Here is a 19,827-nt window from a genome sequence, read left to right as displayed (position 1 = left end):
TTTTCCTGGAACATCTCCTGGGGGGGAACAGCAAGTCACAGGAGAGGGACACAAATAGCTCCTGGCAAAAGGCACCTTTTACCATTCAGCCTGCAGCTTGGCTGTGTTCTGCGTGACAGCAAAGTAAATAATACATTCAAGCATTATGATGAATATTATTTACCTATTTGAAATTGAAGTGTTATGAATATAAATGTGTTCTGATTAATTACTTTAATACATACGTGTGTGTTTGCCTACAAGCCATTCTCAGACTATGCATCTTAACAAGGAGGATTTCTAAAGGTACATCTGTATGATTGTTAAAAAATGTGTTTATTCAGCTTTTAACTTTTTGAGTTAAGACTTAATACTGCTCCTTTTTGTGATCTCAAATGTGCAGGTTATTTTCCATCTCCCATTTTCTGAGAGAGTTATCAAGCAGAAACAGTTTTTCAGGGGATGGATTACTTCAAAAGGAGCAGCTTCAGGAAGATTTTGCCCTGTAGCAGACAGAAATCCTTCAGCAGTATTCTACTGAGGTGTCAGCTGAAGGATCCATATCACAGTGCTGAGAACACTTTTCTAAAGCAAGGAAAGAACATTCAGCTTTGGGGTTGAAAATAGGAACATGATATAGAATAGGAAAAAGAAGGGATCAGATATTTGGTCAAAAGCCATGAAGCTTGACTTTAGGAATTCAAGTTTCTCTTATACCACAGGACATCAAATAAGATTTCACAGCTTTCTGTAACAAAATTAAGAGAGTGGAACATGCTTGAATTTGTAGCAGGTATCTTTTCTAGTTAGGCTAATCCCTCCAAAAACAGCTTTACAAAAACTGAAGCTGCAATGATGCAGTAAAAAAGAATAACTGGACCAAAAGGGAGGGAGAGAAGAATGGAAGATAATCAGTTTTTCCAATGACTACTATTCCTTATTTAAACAAAATTAATTTTTTTAAAATAAATGTATTTACTACTTTGAAAGACCAACACTTGTAGAATGGCTTTTCAGTATCTGCCCTGTTTTGACATTCTCCAGTGAACAACCATTACCACAGATATAGAAGTTCAGCTCAGGAGGGAAACCACTGACATAACTGGAGACCTGAACTCCCACTTCAGGAAAATGACTCTCTTTTTGGGACTGTGTCCATTGTCAATACCTGAAGTGTCAAGAAGCCCTTCTAATACCAATCAGGGATGACAATGGCCATATGTCTAGACCAAACTCCTTAAGTCAATGGAATACTCATTTCCCCCTCAGCTCTCAAAAGCAAAAAGCACACTGTGGTATGAATGCAAAGGGCTAATTAAGTTTCTTGAGGGATGATGCATGTACTTAATTACTGATCTAAGAACATTAATTGGCAGAATTTTAATTGATATACACAATCCCTGATTTAAGGTGAAATTAACAACTTTTAAGTCATTTAAGAGTTTTTTCAACTCAAGCATTTAACTGTCCACATTCCAGTGTCACTGCCCACCCTGCCCAGAGTGCAGTAACTCTTCTGTTCCTCAGTGGATTACAGATTTTTGAATTATTTGCTCCCTGCCCCAACACACCAAGAATTAGGTTGAATTTATGATATCCTTCACAGAAAAACCATTGCCACTTGTTCAGCTTTTGTACAGCTTGAGCAGTAAGGCAAGGAGATACAGCCTTTTACTAAAATAAGCTAAGCAAAGATGGAAAGAGGATTTACAGCATATGATAAGGGAGACTGGAAGCTTCAGAATCTGGGTTTGTTTTCAGTCCTACAGGCAAAAATCACTACAGCTATACATAATTAAGCAAAGAATATAAAGATACTTTACATGTTTATTTTTTCTTCCTAGCCTATTAAGGAAAGGGCTGGAAAAACAAATACAATTTTAAACCCCACCACCTCCAGAAACAGTACACTAAGTACCATATACATAGCTTAATTATAAAATTTATCTACAAACAGAAACTAACTTCCTACTGGAACACACTCTTCCTAAACTAGATTTGCATATCAATTAATGGCATAGGAATGAGACAGCAGTATAACAAAACATGAAATAACAAAGTTGAAGTCAACAGACAACGTTGCCAGCTAGCTGAAAATATGAATCTGCAGATGAAAATAGGCATTTTTATATTGATGTGGTATTACACTGCAATAATGACCTTATTCTGATTCTATTTATTCTAATAAGCCTATACTGATGAGTTTTATTCATATGCAACAAAAAACCCCATAACATTTAGTTTGTATCTTCAACCCAAACTGTTTTTCACATCATTATGGAGCCAGAAGACATCAAGAAAAAAGTCCACAATAGAATCCCCTCTACCTCGTATTTACTTTGGCACAAACATGTCTGTCTTTGACTCTCAGCTTTTATTTTAATCTTACATTCTGGTTTACTTTCCCAAATAGCATTACTTTTCTTTAAAGACATATAACAAATATTTAATGTTTGGAATTTATTTCTTATATTGCCATAACTTCATGCTGTATAAATGCCTTATGCCCAGTTATTCCTTACTTGAGCAAGTTCTTAACTCTGATATTTAAAATTTCCCTGTAATTTTTTACATCCAGCATTGCTTTCCATTCTGTTTGCTTCCTATTTTATAATCATGGTTTTTAAGCACTTATCTTCTATTACAAGACTTGATAGCCTATCATTCCTATGGAGGTAATTAATTTAGAAAATAGCCCAGAATTTGTCACAGGCCATCAAAACCTACTGGAATTGTACACTGTGGCACACAGTCAATCTTTGCCAATAGCACACAGCTGACAGTTTGCCCAAACACTGGGGTGATTTAATGGTTTCCCTTTGGTCACTGAAGCAGAATCCTTTCTGACCTGCTTCACCCATGGAGCACCTTGGCAGCTCTGCAGGTCTCTCACGTTCAGGAGCCACACAAGAAATTCAACCAGGCAGGCTGAGACTCGCTCCCAGGACTGGTCTAACAGCTCCTGGAAAGTGTTTAACTGGGATCCCCAAGCTACAACTGAACTGAAAAAGCTGCTTCCTTCAGCCTCCCCAAGGAGCAGCAAAGGGCACCTCAGCCATGTGCCCCACAAGCACAGGAACAGTCACAGAATGGTTGAGGTTCAGATCTCTGAACTTGTGTAGTCTCCCTGCTCAAAGCAGGGTCACCTCTAACAGGTTATTTGGGATCTTTCCCCTTCCAGTGGGGTTTGAGCATCCCCAAGCACAGGGAGAGCCCACAGGTCCTTGTGCCTGCTGGGGAGCCCAGCACTGGTACAGCACTCCACTGGCTCTAAGCAGGGTGAGTCCAGGGGCTGGAGACCTCCCTTCTGCTGCTGCTGACCCCAGGGCAACCCAGAGTGCTGCTCAATTGTCTTTGCCACCAGAGAACATCACCGGGCCATGCTTATCTTGTGCACCCACCTCACCTCTGGCTGCTGGACAAGCTGAACAATAACAGAACTTTTTTCAGGTTCTTACTTAGGGTATAATGTCTACCCAGTCGTAACAAAATCAAGACAAGAGTGGTGGTGGGGACATTAATCAGAATTCCAGATGAGACCACAGTAAACAAAGATTACTTGGCATGAGAGAATAAAATGGTATTTTGGAAGCATTAGAGAACATTTCAATGCTCACATCCTTTAGCAAGAAAGGAACAAAAAGAAACAAAGCTGCTGCCTTACTAAACCAACAAAACCACAAATTCTGTGTAACAAACATGTCCCAGAATCATACTCTGTATAAAAGCTGTTCACAAAGAAGATTGCCATACAGTCAGACCAAGTGCAAATCAGGGAAACTGAGGGAAGTCTTATCTTCATTAAGCCAAAACAAACCATAACACTAACTAAAATGCATAATTTGAGTGAACTAGAACAAAAAAGGCCTCACTGCATTCAACATGCAACTGTGTTCTGTGTTATTACTCTGATGTTATGTAAATTAAAGAGTTAGACTTGCAGACAGAAGGTAAATAATCTTATTTAGAACTTGCTTTTCAACACAAAATTTTCTATTCAACAAACAGAATGGAAAGCTTTAAGTATGATGTTTTCACCACAGGGTCTTGCAGTATGTCATGAAGACTTCCACGCTCATGGCCAAACCAAAGGTGAGCATTACTTAATCAGGCATAACAGAGCTTGCTAGGAAAGTGAAAATATTTCCATAGTGCTTTTTCAGCAGACCTAGTAGGTGCAGTAACATGATGATTCAGCAGAGATGAGCTCCTGCTCAGAACAGAGGGAAACAGCTACCAGCAGTGGGAGAGCTGCTGAGCAGTCAAGCTGCAGTTATCCCAGCTCACTGCCTTGGCTATTTCTGACTCACATGCACGGGCTACTTCACTAGTGAGGCACAACAGCCTCTTCAGTTGATTTGTTCAGGACTATTTCCTATTAATACTTTGTAACCCACTTCCCCTCTCACTTCTATTCAGCCTCTACATGCTATTTCCTATTTGGCATTTACTGAAATTGCTGCTGGCTGAACAGGATTAGACAGCAAAGCAGCCGAGGAATAAGAGACACATGACAAATAGGTCCCTGTTACACAACAAAGAACAAGTACATATGCTCTAATTTGACATCAGTAAAAAATATATTTTTTCCCCAACAAAATGAGAGAGATGTGTTCAACTATTCCATCTAAGAAAGGCAAAGTACATAATTCATGTAAGAGAATTCAACTTTCAGCATCTTTATTAGAGTAAGATTTTAACTAGAAGAGTTGCATACCTTCTGCAATCAGGCATATCAAAACAAGATTCAAGGACCACTCAGGATCAAATAGCAAAGGCTACCTAAAATCTGCAAAACATGATTTCTCTAGACAAAAAGCAAATTCTTGAAAAATCAGTTTTCATGTCCTCCTGGCTGTCACAGGACCACAATCAGGATTCACTGGTCTGCATAAAATAGCTACACCAAGGTACACAAACTGCAAACACTTCATAACCCACTGTGAGCCCAAGCAAAACCAACTAGCTCACCAGTGAGAAGGAAAGCAACAATCACAAAACAGTGATTTGCAAACCAGCAAAATGTTCTTAGGATCATGCAAGATATAATGGCTACTAAAAAACCCAAATTGTATCAAAATTTCTTTTCCCAAGTAAAAGCCAGCCTTTCTCTCAGTGCATTAAACAGTAGGATGATACAATAGAACAGTTGTTCCTGCAATCAGCAAATGCTGTTCTGCTCAGTCTGGTCACCTACACGTATCAGCTGAGTGGGCCTAGACAGATGGGAAGCTCCAGCACCTGCTTAATCAGCAGCCTAAAGGCCTCTAACAAGAAATTTTGTATGACATTTGAGAATTAATCTGAGTTTTAACAGAGAAAGGTGTTTATCCAAAAGTATTTAATTTGCGACTAAAAACGATGCCTTCAATTTTGACTTATTTAATGCATTAAAACACAATTTATGCCAAGGAAGGAGAACAAACTCAAGCTTAAAATGCTAAGAGATAAACATTAGGCAGGAAGGCACACCAATAGATAACAATAGCTGCTCTGAGGTTAAGCAGCTTGCTCCCATCTCCCAGCTTGCTCTCTGCTGCCACTGTTAGCTGTGTGGCCTCACCTCGATGCCGCTCTGCCTGGCCAGCTTCACGGCTGTGTTGTAGTAGCCGCAGCGCAGCAGGTGCTCCACCATCATGCGGTCCATGCGCTTCTTCTTCCACATGTTGGCGGCGGCGGGCTGGTCGCTGCTGTGCTCCTTCAGGTGCTCGATCCTGCGCTTGCACAGCTTGGCGCTCTCATCTTCGGCCTGGATGGACTCCACGGCCTGAAAGGAAAAGCCAGCAGTAAGGGCTGCATGCCTTCCACCTCCTCTTAAAGCAAAACACAGCCATTGCTTGTAAGCGTTCTTTATGTGTTATACAGCTACTCCCAGTAGTGTCTCCTTTGTTTAGAGATATTGCCTATGGCAGTGCATAAGCTTCTGCATGGCTGGTCCGGTTCGGAGGTATTCTGGCACACAAGTAAGTTTTGATCTATTTGACACTATGAATATATGCATTTTTCTGCTTAATTTGCAGTTTATCCAAAACCAGAAACATATCAACTATGGCAGCAACTGCTGTAATAGCCTGCAAAGAGCTTTGTGAAGGTTTGGAGTAATCTGATCCAAACAGTTGAAAGGCAAAATTTCCACCTCTAACCCATGCATGGCCTCTTCCTCCAGCAGCTGTCCTGCTGGATTAGTTCTACTCAGGAGTGATGCAGAGTAAACCCACATTACTTCTAATACACTGGAGCCATTTTCATCAGTCATGCAATAATGGAAATTATACAAATGGTTGGCCTCTTGGCACCTGTAATTGAAGGATCTGAAAGCAGTTTTTCAAAATCATCAGTTTTGTTAAACTGGTATTATTTTATATATAACTCTGCTACTGTGGGAACGTGCATCCCTTGTTAAGGAGCTTTACTTAGGAAAACACATTTGTCCAAAGAAAATAGATTGATGATTTAAAACCAACATATTGGCATACCCAGCAAAAAAACACCCACCAATCCCTCAAGGTATTGCCACAATATTTTTAATTAAAACCAAAACACTCAGCTCAGTTGCTTTCCTTCACCCTTAGAGCCATGATTCCAAGCCAGCTGACTCAGTACACAGCATGGGACAATTCTGGGCCAGGTCAGGCTACAGAACTCCAGAGAGCTGGCAGAACTTTAATGTGCCTGCTAAGGTAAAGGCAAACCAGCAGAGGATGGTTAGTACCTTTCCCATCTGCAATACATCACTGGTGATGCAACTGCACGTTAGGCTGCCCTGTGGTGACTTTAAACCTGCTGCCTTGTGTTGGAATGACTGCACAGCTCTGGCAGCTGCAAGGCAGAGGCAGAACCTGGCAGGCTTTTGGCAGCCCACTCTGCACTCCATGCTGACACAGAGACCTTTCCAGAACTCAAACTGTAGTATCATACATGATACAGCTCCAGCTCTGGAAGCACAGGTTGGCTCTAATTGCATTTACCATGCCTACCCATCGACTTCTTCTGGAAGGATCAGCATTTGAAAAGCAAAGTTAAATGAGAGAAAACTTGCAAGGAAAGCTCACTGAGCTTCTTCCCCTCTTCCCCCCAGTTAAGCCTGACTCTGATCTGGCCCTTGATACCAAATTCAAGTATCTGAAACACTAGTCGCCATACAAGAGTCTCTTAACATCCATGTAAACATCTCTAGCATAAGTTATTTTTATTACTGAAGTTGGAGTTACTTGTGCTGCTGACTCGAGCTTTACTTTGTAACAGAGTTTGGTGACAAGTATTTTGTTTGAGTTATAAACTGGGTCTCTTCCTATGCAGCAGGCAAATACTAACTCAAGACAAAACACACTTTCACTTTTTAGATATCTGTAGTATTATCAGATGTGAAGGCAACCTTGAGAAATATTCTGAATACAACTAAGAACTCAAGGCAGCCAGGCACAAAGGTTAGACCCCTTCTGCTTCCAAAGGGCTCTTCTTATATGGCTTTGTATCTGGACTTATACAGCTCTTGCTGGCTTTTTGATCCTTCTAGTATGTTCAGAAAGGCTGCAGATTCTTTTCAAAACCCTCTGAAGCAAGTCTATCTGGACTTGCCCTGCTGGATGTTAACAGAACTTGAGGGAACAAGCATTTTAAACAGGATACAAAAGGGAGAACACAAAGGCCTAGGTTTCCCCAGGATCATATTCAGAACCTAAGAAACCTGCTGTGTTTTAAAGCTCTCTTTCAAGAGTGAGTAAGGTGTTAAATAAAGGAACCATCCAATTCTATTATGGCCATCTCAGCAGTTCATGAGATCCTTGTCTAAACACAGGAGGCAACAGAGATCCCACATGGGTCCAAAGGCTCTAAAGAAAACAATAATTTTGCTTGGGGCAGAGATTATAGAGAAGACAGTTGGGAGCTGAGGGTTTGGAGCAGAAACAAGACCTTTGTATTTCAGAGGACTTTTACTGTTAAATAATTTTTTTGGCCTTTTGTTCTTTCCGAGTAGCTATAAGATTCCCCAGAGTCTTTTCAGGCAGTCAAAAACAAATGAGCAATTAATCTAAAATGGAGCTTTGCACCCAAAACACTCAGCAATGCCTTCAGACACACCCCCACAGTCAGCAAAGCTTTAACAAGTAAATAACTTTTACTCCTCCACATCATTACTACACACCTACCAGCAAGATACAACACCTCTGTCAGAAATAGCTCCTATTTTTCTGTAAGTAACAGAGAAGTGAAGAAAACATATCCTTTAAGACCTCTTTAAGTCTCACAAGCCAAGGATGAAAAGAGCAATTAATTTATCAAGCCTTCAGCAGAACAGCTTTTCAACACCTAAGTTGTTCAAGCAGAAAACCCCAAATCAACACATATGACAGCATTATTTTCATGTTGCAAACCTCCAAGGTATTTTGATGCTTCACATAGTACTGTCACAAGATTTATATCTGTTGGTTATTTCATTTAAGTTTCAATGAAATGACTCTGCTTTTATGTTTCATCTATTTATTTTTGGAGAAGCACTGCTCTCAAGTCAGGCGACAGAGCTATTTCCATTTTTCTGCAAGACTTGTTTCAAGTAAGTGTTCTGATGACTCTAGGGATGAGTAATATTCCTATCCAAAATAAGGATGGCTTATGCTTCTTTTTCTGAGAACGTATACATCTTTTTCTAAGAAAGATGTGGTAAAAGCATGAAAGGCTGGTTGTATTTTGTTCAAGCTTAACAGCTAGAAGTAGGTTATCCTGCCAAATTTTGTTTAAAAGGCTCTTAATATTCCCTAGGAATCTTTCAAATTGCAAGTTGAGTGTTTGTAAAAATATTCAAGTAACAATCCAGGACAAACTTGCACTTTCTTCTGCAGAGAAGTCTCAACACTGCATACAACTATTCCTGCACTGGGGGTTTCCCATTTTTCAGCTTCATCTTCTACCTGTTTTGCTATTCCAGTGATCAATTTATTCAATTACACAAACCTTTCCATTAGGCAAGCAGGAATTGTACAAATCAATTCATTTTGCTACTATTTCTTTTCTGTTAGTAAAGAAAGTCCTTTCCAGGACTACAGATATCTATTAATTTTACCTCTCAACAGAAGTTCGTTTTGTTCTACTTAGACAAGGACCACCAAATTGTGTTTCTGAAGCACAGCGAAGCAAAGTTTCATTTTAAAGATCCAGGAATGCCTGTGCCTTGAGAAGAAAACCCAAGCAAACAGCACAGCACCGAAGGCAGACCAGCACCCACCTTGCGTTTCAGAACGCTGAGCTTCTCCACAACCCCATCGAGCAGACTGACGACAGAGTCCACGGCGGGACAGCTGCTGAGCGTCTTCTCCAGCTCGGCCACCACCATGCTCACGTGGCTGGTCTCGCGGTCGATGTTCTTCTGGGCAGCGCGGAACCGCTTGTTCAGGGTCTCATACGGCACCTGCAGCACAAACAGCAGCTCATCAGGATTGCTGTGTTTAACAAGTCAGCTCCTCCACAGCTTACAAACACTGATGATTTCATCTGATGCAGCCCAAAGAGCACCTTGGTTCCAGGGGACTAGAGCTCATTGACTGAACTTCAGTTCCCATACTGAAACCCTTGTTTAAGTTCTCTCAGCAAGGAGCTCACACTTCAAAGATTATGAAAAAACAACAGGAAAAATGCTGCAGTTTCTTGTCTGATACCAGATTCACCTATCCTGCTTTGGCTGTAGGAAGCATTGATGGAAACAATCCAGGGACGACAGAATATAAAAACAAATCTGTACCTACAAAAGGAAAGCTGCAAGTTAAATCACAACTGAGAGATCACTCTTCAGACTCTGACTTTCTAATTTTACATTTCTTCTCTTCTCTAATTCATTAAAAAAGAGAAAGTTACCTTTGAGAGAAAGCATGTATAATGCATACTGGCTACTGAAAAATTTATACACAGTACACCAACAGTCATTCAGGAAATCCAACAAGTCTCCTACATACCTCTACCCATGAAAGACTACTTTTTAGGAAGTGATACTAAAAAGTAGTATATACTTTGTATATACAAGAATTATAAGGAATTCCAAGAGAAACCCCATGTAAATTTTAAGAGATAAAAGCCTAAAATGTATGACTAAAGTGGTTAATTTCCTCTAATGCTCCATTCCTGAGTTAAGAGATTTGCCAGTCTTGGAGCTCTCCTGTCCTACCTGTCCCACACCTTTGTGGAACAGCTGAATGAAACCTGCTGCTGATGGCCATTAGGGACACATGGATGGAAGCAGTCAGCCTGGGGAATGATTTGGGGAAAGCTTACAGGAAGTGTTAAACTGCTTCCACTACAGTGGCAGCAAAAGCAATTTACACAGGAAGTTCTATTACTTCACAGAAACAGGAATTTTTAAAGACATTCCAGTGCTATACACTTAATTCAGCCATATCTTTAATCTTTTAAAAGTCCATGAGAAGTTCTTTCAGGTAGTTATGATAATCTTGATTGCTTTTCCATTAATCAAAGGCATAATTTGGATAGCAATCAGATTATCTATGTTAAAGGTAAAACAGGAAGCACAAATCAGGGCTCTGTTTGCTACATATCACGTATATGTTTGATTACAAATCTTTCAAGCATATAACTTCTAATCAATTACATCAAGGGCTCAGTTTTCCTCTTTCTAATTATCTGCATGCAAGGAAGTATCCCCAGGGGCCACAGCCCTTGTGGGCTCTATCAGCAGAGAGGTTCCTGCAGCAGCACTGCAATTCCCCATCAGAGAACAGTTTGGTTCAGAGGAAGGAAGATGAGCCAAAGCATTTGCCTTCCAAGACTTGCATTGCCTACAAAAGGCTGTGCTTCTTTGTAGTAGTAATGAAAGACAAGGACAATCCTGATAAGATATGAAAGGGCTCCTCTTGTAAGGACTGAAATGATCTATTTAAGGGTTCCTGGGATCTCAAACTAAACCTAAACAAGTGACAGGACAAGACCACCACAGAAGGCACCGAGCCAAAACAATTCTTTTCCTTATACATTCTACCCTAAAATCCCAGCAGTACACCCACCAAAACTCAAGCCACATAAACCATGACAAATTATAGGCTTCAGCACCTACTTAGTTGCCTGTGTAACAACACTCCATCTCCAACCCTCTTTTCTTTTTTCCATTTACACAAAATATATGAAATATTTTAAAGATCCACAGATAAAATGAATGCTCTAGGAGGCCATTATTTTGACATGTCATGTTTTTGAACATGAAACTTATTTCCAGCTCTAAGACCTGATGCCAGACAGCATTAAGATAACTTCTTCCCTTCCTTTGCCCCACTGCATCTTTCTTACTGTTCACCAAAAAATATTTCTGTAAGTATTTTGCTAATCAGCTTTCCACGCCACACTGAAAATCTGCATCAATAAAGACTTTCATAAGCTACTATTAATTTGAGGTACCTTTTTTAGTACAGCAAGTGCTTTTGTTAAATTTTGAGCAGTCAGCTGGACACAGATCTAGTCAGTTGGGAAAAAAGTCTGTGTTTAATCTCCCTTTTGCCTAGTTCCTTATCTGCGCTCACGAGCAGTAACAGCACCCATTTCCTGTGCTGTCTCTTCAGCATGCAGAGTTCTGGCACACTTTGTGTTCATATGACATTTAGAACAATTGAACTTTCAATTTCAGCTGCTAACACTATATATCATTTAGAATGTCTAGGTGCAATAAGTCTTGAATCTTATCTTTTTTTTCCCCTACCATAAAAACAATCTGAATGTCTTCTGTGGAAGAGACTGAGTTGAAATGTTTCCACTATATACTCTGAAAGTAAACAAAAGTAAACATATTGAGAAACATAATTTAATGTGTCATAACAAGGGAAATTAAAGGTACAATGAAATTATTTGCATAACTGGAGCTGACAGTAAATACACTTTACCAGAGATTTTTGTAATTTGCACAGGCAGTTGTTTCTTATTCTAGAGCCAGCAGTTTTCATGAGAATATTTGTGAATCATATCTAGGTACAGATTTTACACTTACTTTACAGAGACAGAGTCTGTGAATGCCAAAATTTAGAACTACATTCCTTACACAGCAGGATTTTATCTTGAATTTGCATCTTGATCTGCTGGTTCTTTTATTACTCCTACAGCTCCAACATGCCAAAAGACTCAGCACTGGCTCGCTTTGCTGCAGAACCCTTCACAAGTTACAGGCACTGCACCAACAGGAGCATTTCTTTCCACCCATAATGAAAGTTAATGAAAGGAGAACATATAAGTGCTCTGGACAATGCAATTTTAAACATTTTTAATTACAGTTCACTTGATTTTCAGGTACCATTTTAGAACACTGTGAACACCAAAGTTTTTAGACTAAGAGACAGATGCAAGATTTATATCTCATTAATTGCCATAAACCTATTAGAGACTGGGAATCTTGGCTGCCAGTACCACTCTGGGACCAAACCTGGATTCCACACCATGATTTAGAGACAAGAGTGACCTACAGAGCCCAGCCTAGGGAAGCATTACCTTAAGGAAAAAGGAATGAATCAGCTACTGGAACATCTGAAATACAGCAGCAAGTACTGACCAGGATGGGCTCTGTATAAGCACAATACCAACTTGTCCTACTCGTTAGAGCTTGAAAAGCCACACCCAGCTGGCTCATATGGTGAGCATACAACAGGATACAAAGGAGAGCTGTAAAATATTAGTGGGCAGCACATTTAAATCCACTGGCACTAAATAGATTCTGCTCCTTTTGTTCATCAGCTTCCACAGCTGCAGACACATATTCAACCTAAGCATGTCCTAAACCAGGTCAAACTTAAACCTAGTGAAAAGGAATTTGACTGAAGTTAGATCAACCTACACAAGGGGTAAAATTCCAGTAACACAAGTTTTTCCAAGATCAGAATTTTGTTGTGATGTGAAGCAAAGTCTGCTTGGCTGGAGGCTTCTGCAACCATAGTGGCTGTTTCCAGGTGCTAAACACTAACAAAAAAGCAGAGATGACTGATTAACCTGAAACAAATATTTTCTTCATTTCAGGAGTTACTTCACTGTTTTCAGAAAGCCAAAAAAGTGGTGTGCTGTCCCAGAACATGCTCCAACAACCTCTAGCTGTGGAGACAAGACTTAGAAGAGCATTGTTCTGGGTGTACAAGCTGGAACTGGTGGAAGAGCAGGAAGGACTGCAGGAGAGCTACACGTTGATCACTCAGAGCAAGGAGTAGAAAACTGCAGAGCTAAGGACGTCAGGAGGAGTTTGTAAGTGCACACTTGGGAACTCAGCTGTGAAGTTTACCACCTGGCCTTCAGCCCAAACACAGTCCTCTTCCTGCCCATGAATGCAAATAAGGTACCAAAGCAAGGCAGAGTTCTCAAATCATGAAGTGGCTAAAACTATTCACATTGGGCAACTGTAGACAATCTTTCTTTTCATGAGCCATATCAAATGTAACTTGAAATACCCTTAGAGTGAATTTAAATATATTTTCATAAAAATAAATTTTTCAGCAAGCCATTCACTTACTAAGTGACTCCATTTTCTTGAGTTTTTTGAAAACACATTAAAAACATAAAAAAACACCAGCCAGTATTAAATGCTTGCATATGTTGCAACCTGATGTTTTGCAAACTGTATGCACTTCTCAAGCGTTAATTATCAGGCAGCAAATAAATATTTAAAGAAATATAAATAATTTTAAGCCAACTGCATACAGGAGTGCATCAAAACAAGTGTGAGCAGCTGGTGAAGGGAGGCAATCTTGCCCCTGTACTCTGCTCTTCTGAAGCCCCACCTGCAATGCTGCACCCAGCTCAAACCAGGAGCTGAAGCTGCTGGAGCAAGGCCAAAGAGGCCACAAAGGAGACCAGAGGGCTGAGCCCCTCTGCTGTGGGGACAGGCTGGGACAGCTGGGGGTGTCCTGCCTGCACAATAGAAGCCTCTGGGAAAACCTTATGGCACCTTCCAGTACCTAAAGGGGCTACAAGAGAGCTGGAGAGGGACTTCAACAAGGGCATGGAGTGACAGGACAAGGGGCAATGGCTTCAAAATGGCAGAGGCAGGGTTAGATGAGATATGAGAAAAAAATTCTCTACTGTGAGGGTGGAAAGGCCCTGACACAGGTCATCCAGAGAAGCTGTGGATGACCCATCTCTGGAAGTGTTCAAAGCCTGGATGGGGCTTTCAGCAACCTGCTTCAATGAACATGGCAAGGATGCTGGAATTAAATTATCCCCAAGTTCCCTTCAAAGTAAACCCTTCTATGATTCTAAACCAGCTAATCCTTTACACAGCATCCTACAATGCATATTGCTTTTTTACTCATTATCAAGATTTTACTGAGATTCATTTTCCTTCTCTTCTTAAGGTTTTCTGAATTTATCTACGTGTGCACACTTTGTACTCTCTCCATAAATGGAATATATAGAACCAGCTGCTGAACACACTCCCACCTCAGCTCTTGCTTATCTCTACAGACTCACAGAAAAATGCCTTTAGAAAACCCGTGATAAGAGCATAGCATCCATACAGCCTTTAACAATGTGAAAAGGGAGAGCTGAATGCACACCATTTTCCCCTCATAGAAGTTTATTAATTATAGTGATCAAAGCTTCAAATGCTTTGCTACCTCAATGGCATTTATGTTGTTGGAAGTCAGACATCCAGACTGGACTTAAGCTCCTTGTAGCACCTTGAATTCTATTAAGCAGCTGAATGGCATTTTGAGAACGGGGTGAAGCCTCAGCCTGTTGCACACCTGCAGCTTCTACAACAGACACAGTCACTCACTGAGCACCTGGGGTTTGCAAACAAATTGAATACAGACACTGCTGAAGGGCTCTCTGCTTGGGAGAGAGTACAACATAAAACAAACATCAGCTGTGGAGAGCTCTTCTTTGCAGAGGTGTTGTAGTTGTCCAGCCACAAAAACCTTCAGAGCTACAGCTAGAAATACAGCTCTCATTACCATCACAGCCAGCATATACATCCACTTAATTCAGCTGGACTTCAAATTGCAATTACCAGGGCCTTACAGACACCAGCAGCTTAAGGAAGATGAAAAGCATCTACAGAATTGAGTTTGTGACCCAACTACCAAGGACAACAGGGTCTCCCTTCTAAATGCTTTCTCTGTCTTTACTGGTAAGGTCTGCTCCTAAGCCTTCCTGATGGTGTATCAGCAAGTCTGGGCAGAGAGGTGCTACTCACTCATGGAAGAAGTCCAAAGCAAGCTGAAGGTACACAGGTACATGGGAGCAGAAGGGAGGAAAGGAGAGAGCTCCTGGATGACACTGTTAACCTGCTACCATTGCTGGAATGCCACAGTGAACAAGAAAAGGTGTCTGTGACTGAAAAGAGCAAGTTTTGTGCCTCTACTCCAAAAAGAGAACCTGGAAGATCACAAAACCTACAGGCTGGTCCACCTCACCTCAGCTCTCGTGAAAGTTACAGAAAAAACAAAAAAACAACAAAAAAGCCCAACCATTTCCAATCTTATAAAGGTGACTAGGAACAACCAGCCCAGATTTGTCACATGCAAATCAAGCTGACAAATTGTTTGCTTTCAGTGCTGAACTGTCTCTGAATGGCAGGAGCACACAGCAGCCCTTTATGCCAACAGCAGTGAGGTTTCTGACATTGTCTCACTTGTGGCCAAACAGGACACATAGACTCAATGGCTGAACACAAGATGGGTCAGGGACTGACTACTCAGGCTCTAAGAATAATGGTCAGTGGTCCCAAAGCTTCCTGATGGCCCATGACAAGTACTGCTTGTCTCCAGGAATGTTATCAACTCCAACAAACATGTCATCTTCAACCACCTGCACTACAGAACACATAGAGGGCAAACTGGTAGAGTGCTTGATAAATGGGTGTCAGAGCTGCCATTCAGAAACAATGACAAACTGGAGAAATACAGCAAGAATTTTGTGAAACATAATCAAGGGAAACACCAGAGCCCAATATCTGGCACAAAACCACTCCAGCCTTTAGTACTGGATGTGGAATAACTGGCTAGGACCACCAGTGCAAGAAAAGATGCAGAGGTCCTGATGGACAGCAGGTGGGACATGAACCAGCAACAGGCTCTCATGGCAGTGAAGGGTAACCCCATGCCAGGCTGCATTAGCAAGACTAAAGGCAGTGGGTAGAGAGGAGTGATTGTTCATGCTCAGCACTCATGCAGACTCATCTGGAATACTGAGTCTGGTTTTCAGGTCACTCCCCCCCTCCCACTAAAAAAGAGATGCTGACAACCTGGAGGGAGTCCAGAAGGCTGCCACCATGCCAGTGGAGGATAAAACAAAGTCCAAGAGAAGCTGACAGGGGCAGGCTTGTTTCCTTTGCAGAAGGGAAGGCTCTGGGAGCTGGAAGCAGCACGATCTGATAAAAGCTTTCTGCCACCAAAAGGTGAAGGTCACAGATAAGAGCCAGCCAGGCCTTCCGGAGTTACAGAGCAAAAAGGAAGGAGGCTGAGCTGACAACTGTCACTAAAGAAAATTCCAGCTGGACATCAAAAAATATTTCAATCACAAGATTTGGTAAGCACTAGAACAGCAGCCCAGAAAGGTGATGCAATCTCCACCCTCAAAAACTTTCAGAACTTGGCAGGACTCTGAGCAACTCAGAGCAGCTTTGAAGTTAGCCAAGGTTTGAGCAGAAGCCTGAATTTAACAGTCTGCAGGAGTACTCTCCTACCTTAATTTAATGAATTCATCTCTGCTAACTTAGACATCAAATACATTCCCATATGAAGATTGGAATGACCATACCAGATAAGACCAAAAATCCCCTCTCGGTCGCTATCTTTCCTCTGAGGATATCCAGAAAGAGGATGGCACTTGAAAAAAGGCAAGAACAAAGTTACTAAGCCCAAAGTTTCACTGGACTTCTTGAGCCAGAGATGGGAATTTAATAATGGGAATTGAACACCACAGGGTGTTTCTCACTCATGAACTCTGGTTGCTGCTGACCTGAGTTTTAGCACTGCAACATCCTGTTGGGAGATATTTCACAGGCTCACAACTATGTGAAGAAATACTCTTAGCTTTGACTTTACAATTGACTTGAAACCCTTTTGTTCTTGTTTTGGAAGCAAAAAAGGGAACCTTCTCCTACATACTTCTCACGTATCTGGAGATTGGAGAGACTCTTTGAACCATTCCTTGAAGACAGACGTTCCATCTCTCTAATCATTCTTGCCCTCTGTAGCCATTTTCCAGTTCTGCTAAACCCTTTCTCAGGATGAGAGAAGGGAGAAATTAAGAGTAACTCATCCTGCTTGAGAGAAGAAGAAACCATGGCTTTTAAGCTGTGTAGAGTTCTCCATTGTTCCCTTTCCCAACACTTCTGTCCTGTGTTTGTTACCATTAACCTGGCCACTAACTCAAAGCATTCACTAGGAGCCCTGAGATCCCACTGAGCAATGATGATCACTTCCAACTCAGTTATTATATATATATTTAACACTGGAATTAATTTTCTTTCCACCATACCTAAAAACTGTATCACACTGCACTTATCTATACTGAATTTAATTTATTTTAACACCCATTCAGTCTCTCACTATTTTTTCTCTAATGGTTCACACTTTGGCTACATCTGTAATACCTCAATTATCTCAGTAGCATCAAGGAAAATGCTTCATCTCAGCACTTACATTTTCTTCCAGGCTGTTCAAACAGCTGAATAGCACCAGGATGCCAGCAGAATCCTAACACCAATCTTGCTCCATTAGAGAAGCTGGCTACTAAATCTTGATGTTTGTTTTTTATCTTGCCCAGTTCCTTATCTGCCTAAGGACTTCAGTCCTTCTTGAAGAGTTCCTGGTAAAGCTTATCTCCAAAAAACATCCAGTAATATGAATAAACTATCAACCAAGTCCACCTCACTGCCCACTGCAGTTTTTTCAAAACAACTCCAATATCTTTATATGGAATGCACTTTTTAAAAGTCACATTAACTGATGTACATTATTCCATACTGGATTAGTCAGGATACTATTTCTGCATCAATAAGCCATTGGCTGGAAGGGAAAAATCAATTACATATATTAAAAATCTCACTAAAATTTTACTTAAAGTAGAAGCATGCAAACAGTCTTCTACATTGTCTTTCTTCCACAGCTATCCAACAAAATCCCCAGACTACTTCAGCATCTATCAGAGAATTAGGAGGAGGACTCAACACAGGAGAAGGGGATTTCTCCCAAAATAAAAAGCTTTTTATAACAAGTGTTATGTGTGCATGTCTACTCCTTTGGAGGTGCAGGATGTTAGGCCAAAGTCTAATGGCCACTGTGAAAAATTCCAAATACCACCTTGATGCTGCCCACAAGTTTTTCTAACTGGTACAGACCAATACTGAAAGACTGAATTACAAATTTCTTTTATGACTGAAGATTTGAAAAAAATGTCATAAGCCTTTATTCTCCCCCAAATCTTTAGCCTTACCTTAGACTTTCAGCACACCAGTTCTCACACTACAACACTGGCCAAATTCCTTTTCTTATATAGATTCAACCCTAAGGAGCTCCAAATAAAAATGGAAACTAAAACACAATCACTTTCAGATCACAAGATTATTCGAAATGTTTCTAGCCCACAGTAACTGCATGGATGAAACTAATTCAGATGTAGCAGAAAAAAGTAAAAAACAGTTTGTATAGCTATCATTGGGTTGTGTAGAATTACAGAGTAAAAGTGAGACTTCAAAAAAGTCAGCTGAAGGAAGAAATTGAAGGAAGAAGTATTTGGTTATATAACATCATTAAATATTCTCCAGACTCTTGTTAACAGGAATTTTCCAAGTTTCTAAAAACTAATTTTTATAGAAAACAGTATAGACAACAGAAACAAACATCATTTACACAGGTTTGCAGTTCTGTAAAGAACATCCATTTTCTTTCTGTATTTGATATAAAGTAGTTAATTGGGTCTAACTGGTACAAATTCCTACAGAGGGAACTTTTAACTGTATATCCTGACTTGACAGATCTCTGTGTGCATCCTCAGTGTTAAACTATCTTGGCTGAAAGAAACTCCTTCCCACAGAAAATGTGGTTCTTTTAAAAACATAAAAACCTACATTGTGTATCTTTTCAAATTAACTCAGTCATGAGCAGGAGGGAATTAAAAATGGATTTGTAAAAATCTTATCAAGTACATGAAGTCACAAAATCAGGAGGAAGAAAAAGAAAGAGTTTCAAGAAATATAAAATCAAGAGAGTCCTACCTAGGTGGGGGGAACCATTACAGAACTATGCTCTCCTTTCAAGGGGCAGGAAAATGGTGAGCTTCCTCTCCTCAACTGTGTTAGCTTACAACACCTGAAAAGCACCAGAGATTTGTATCAATCTACAGGTCTCCAAGACAATTCTGCTGAAGACTTTCAGATAGAAATAAGCCTTTTTCAAATGCCCCTACATGAAATTTAGCCTGGCCAGCCAGCTAGGGAAAACAAGAGAGGTGCAGTGATGAAATTGCCTTTCACAAAACTAGCAGCAAAGACAACTTAGCACCACTTTAGGCAAGAACAAGGAAATATAACAACTTGTTAGAAAAATTAAGCATCTCCTGGAGAGTTTTAATAAACTGTGTCAAGAGAAAAACTAAACCCCACAAGAAACACCTTCAGCTCTTTTCTTGAGACTAAATTAGAACACCATGTTCACTGCTTCAATGAAACAGAACAGTAGAGGATATCTACTATGTATGATGCCATAGAAAAATGAGGCAGGGCACAATAAACTACTGAAAATTTTCCCTCAAAGAAATAACAATTAAGAACTTCCTTGCAGAATTACTGAAATTCTGCATTTTTATATAGTTCATTTTTTCCTCAACAATTCTTGGATTACTTCAGACCAGAGTCAGCATCACTATTTGTCACTG

General features: G+C 40.5%; 1 protein-coding gene across 3 annotated transcripts in view; it reads right to left on the bottom strand.

Annotated features, from left to right (window-relative positions):
- The window catches only part of MAEA (macrophage erythroblast attacher, E3 ubiquitin ligase), a 47,757-nt gene that overhangs the window by 20,852 nt on the left and 7,078 nt on the right, over positions 1 to 19,827 (bottom strand). For 2 of the 3 annotated variants that reach the window (XM_058024190.1, XM_058024188.1), the window contains exons 2-3: positions 9,203 to 9,385; positions 5,543 to 5,746 (exon numbers count right to left, since the gene is read on the bottom strand). In XM_058024190.1, coding sequence (XP_057880173.1) covers positions 5,543 to 5,746; positions 9,203 to 9,310 — 312 coding nt within the window. In that variant the 5' untranslated portion in view covers positions 9,311 to 9,385. Of the gene's footprint in view, positions 1 to 5,542; positions 5,747 to 9,202; positions 9,386 to 19,168; positions 19,263 to 19,827 lie in introns of all 3 variants that reach the window. The other variant, XM_058024189.1, reaches the window with a different exon arrangement.

The sequence above is a fragment of the Melospiza georgiana genome, chromosome 5, assembly GCF_028018845.1.
Source record: "Melospiza georgiana isolate bMelGeo1 chromosome 5, bMelGeo1.pri, whole genome shotgun sequence".
Taxonomy (NCBI): domain Eukaryota; kingdom Metazoa; phylum Chordata; class Aves; order Passeriformes; family Passerellidae; genus Melospiza; species Melospiza georgiana.
The sequence above is the reverse complement of the archived record's forward strand: the minus strand, read 5'-3'. Positions and strand labels throughout refer to the sequence as shown.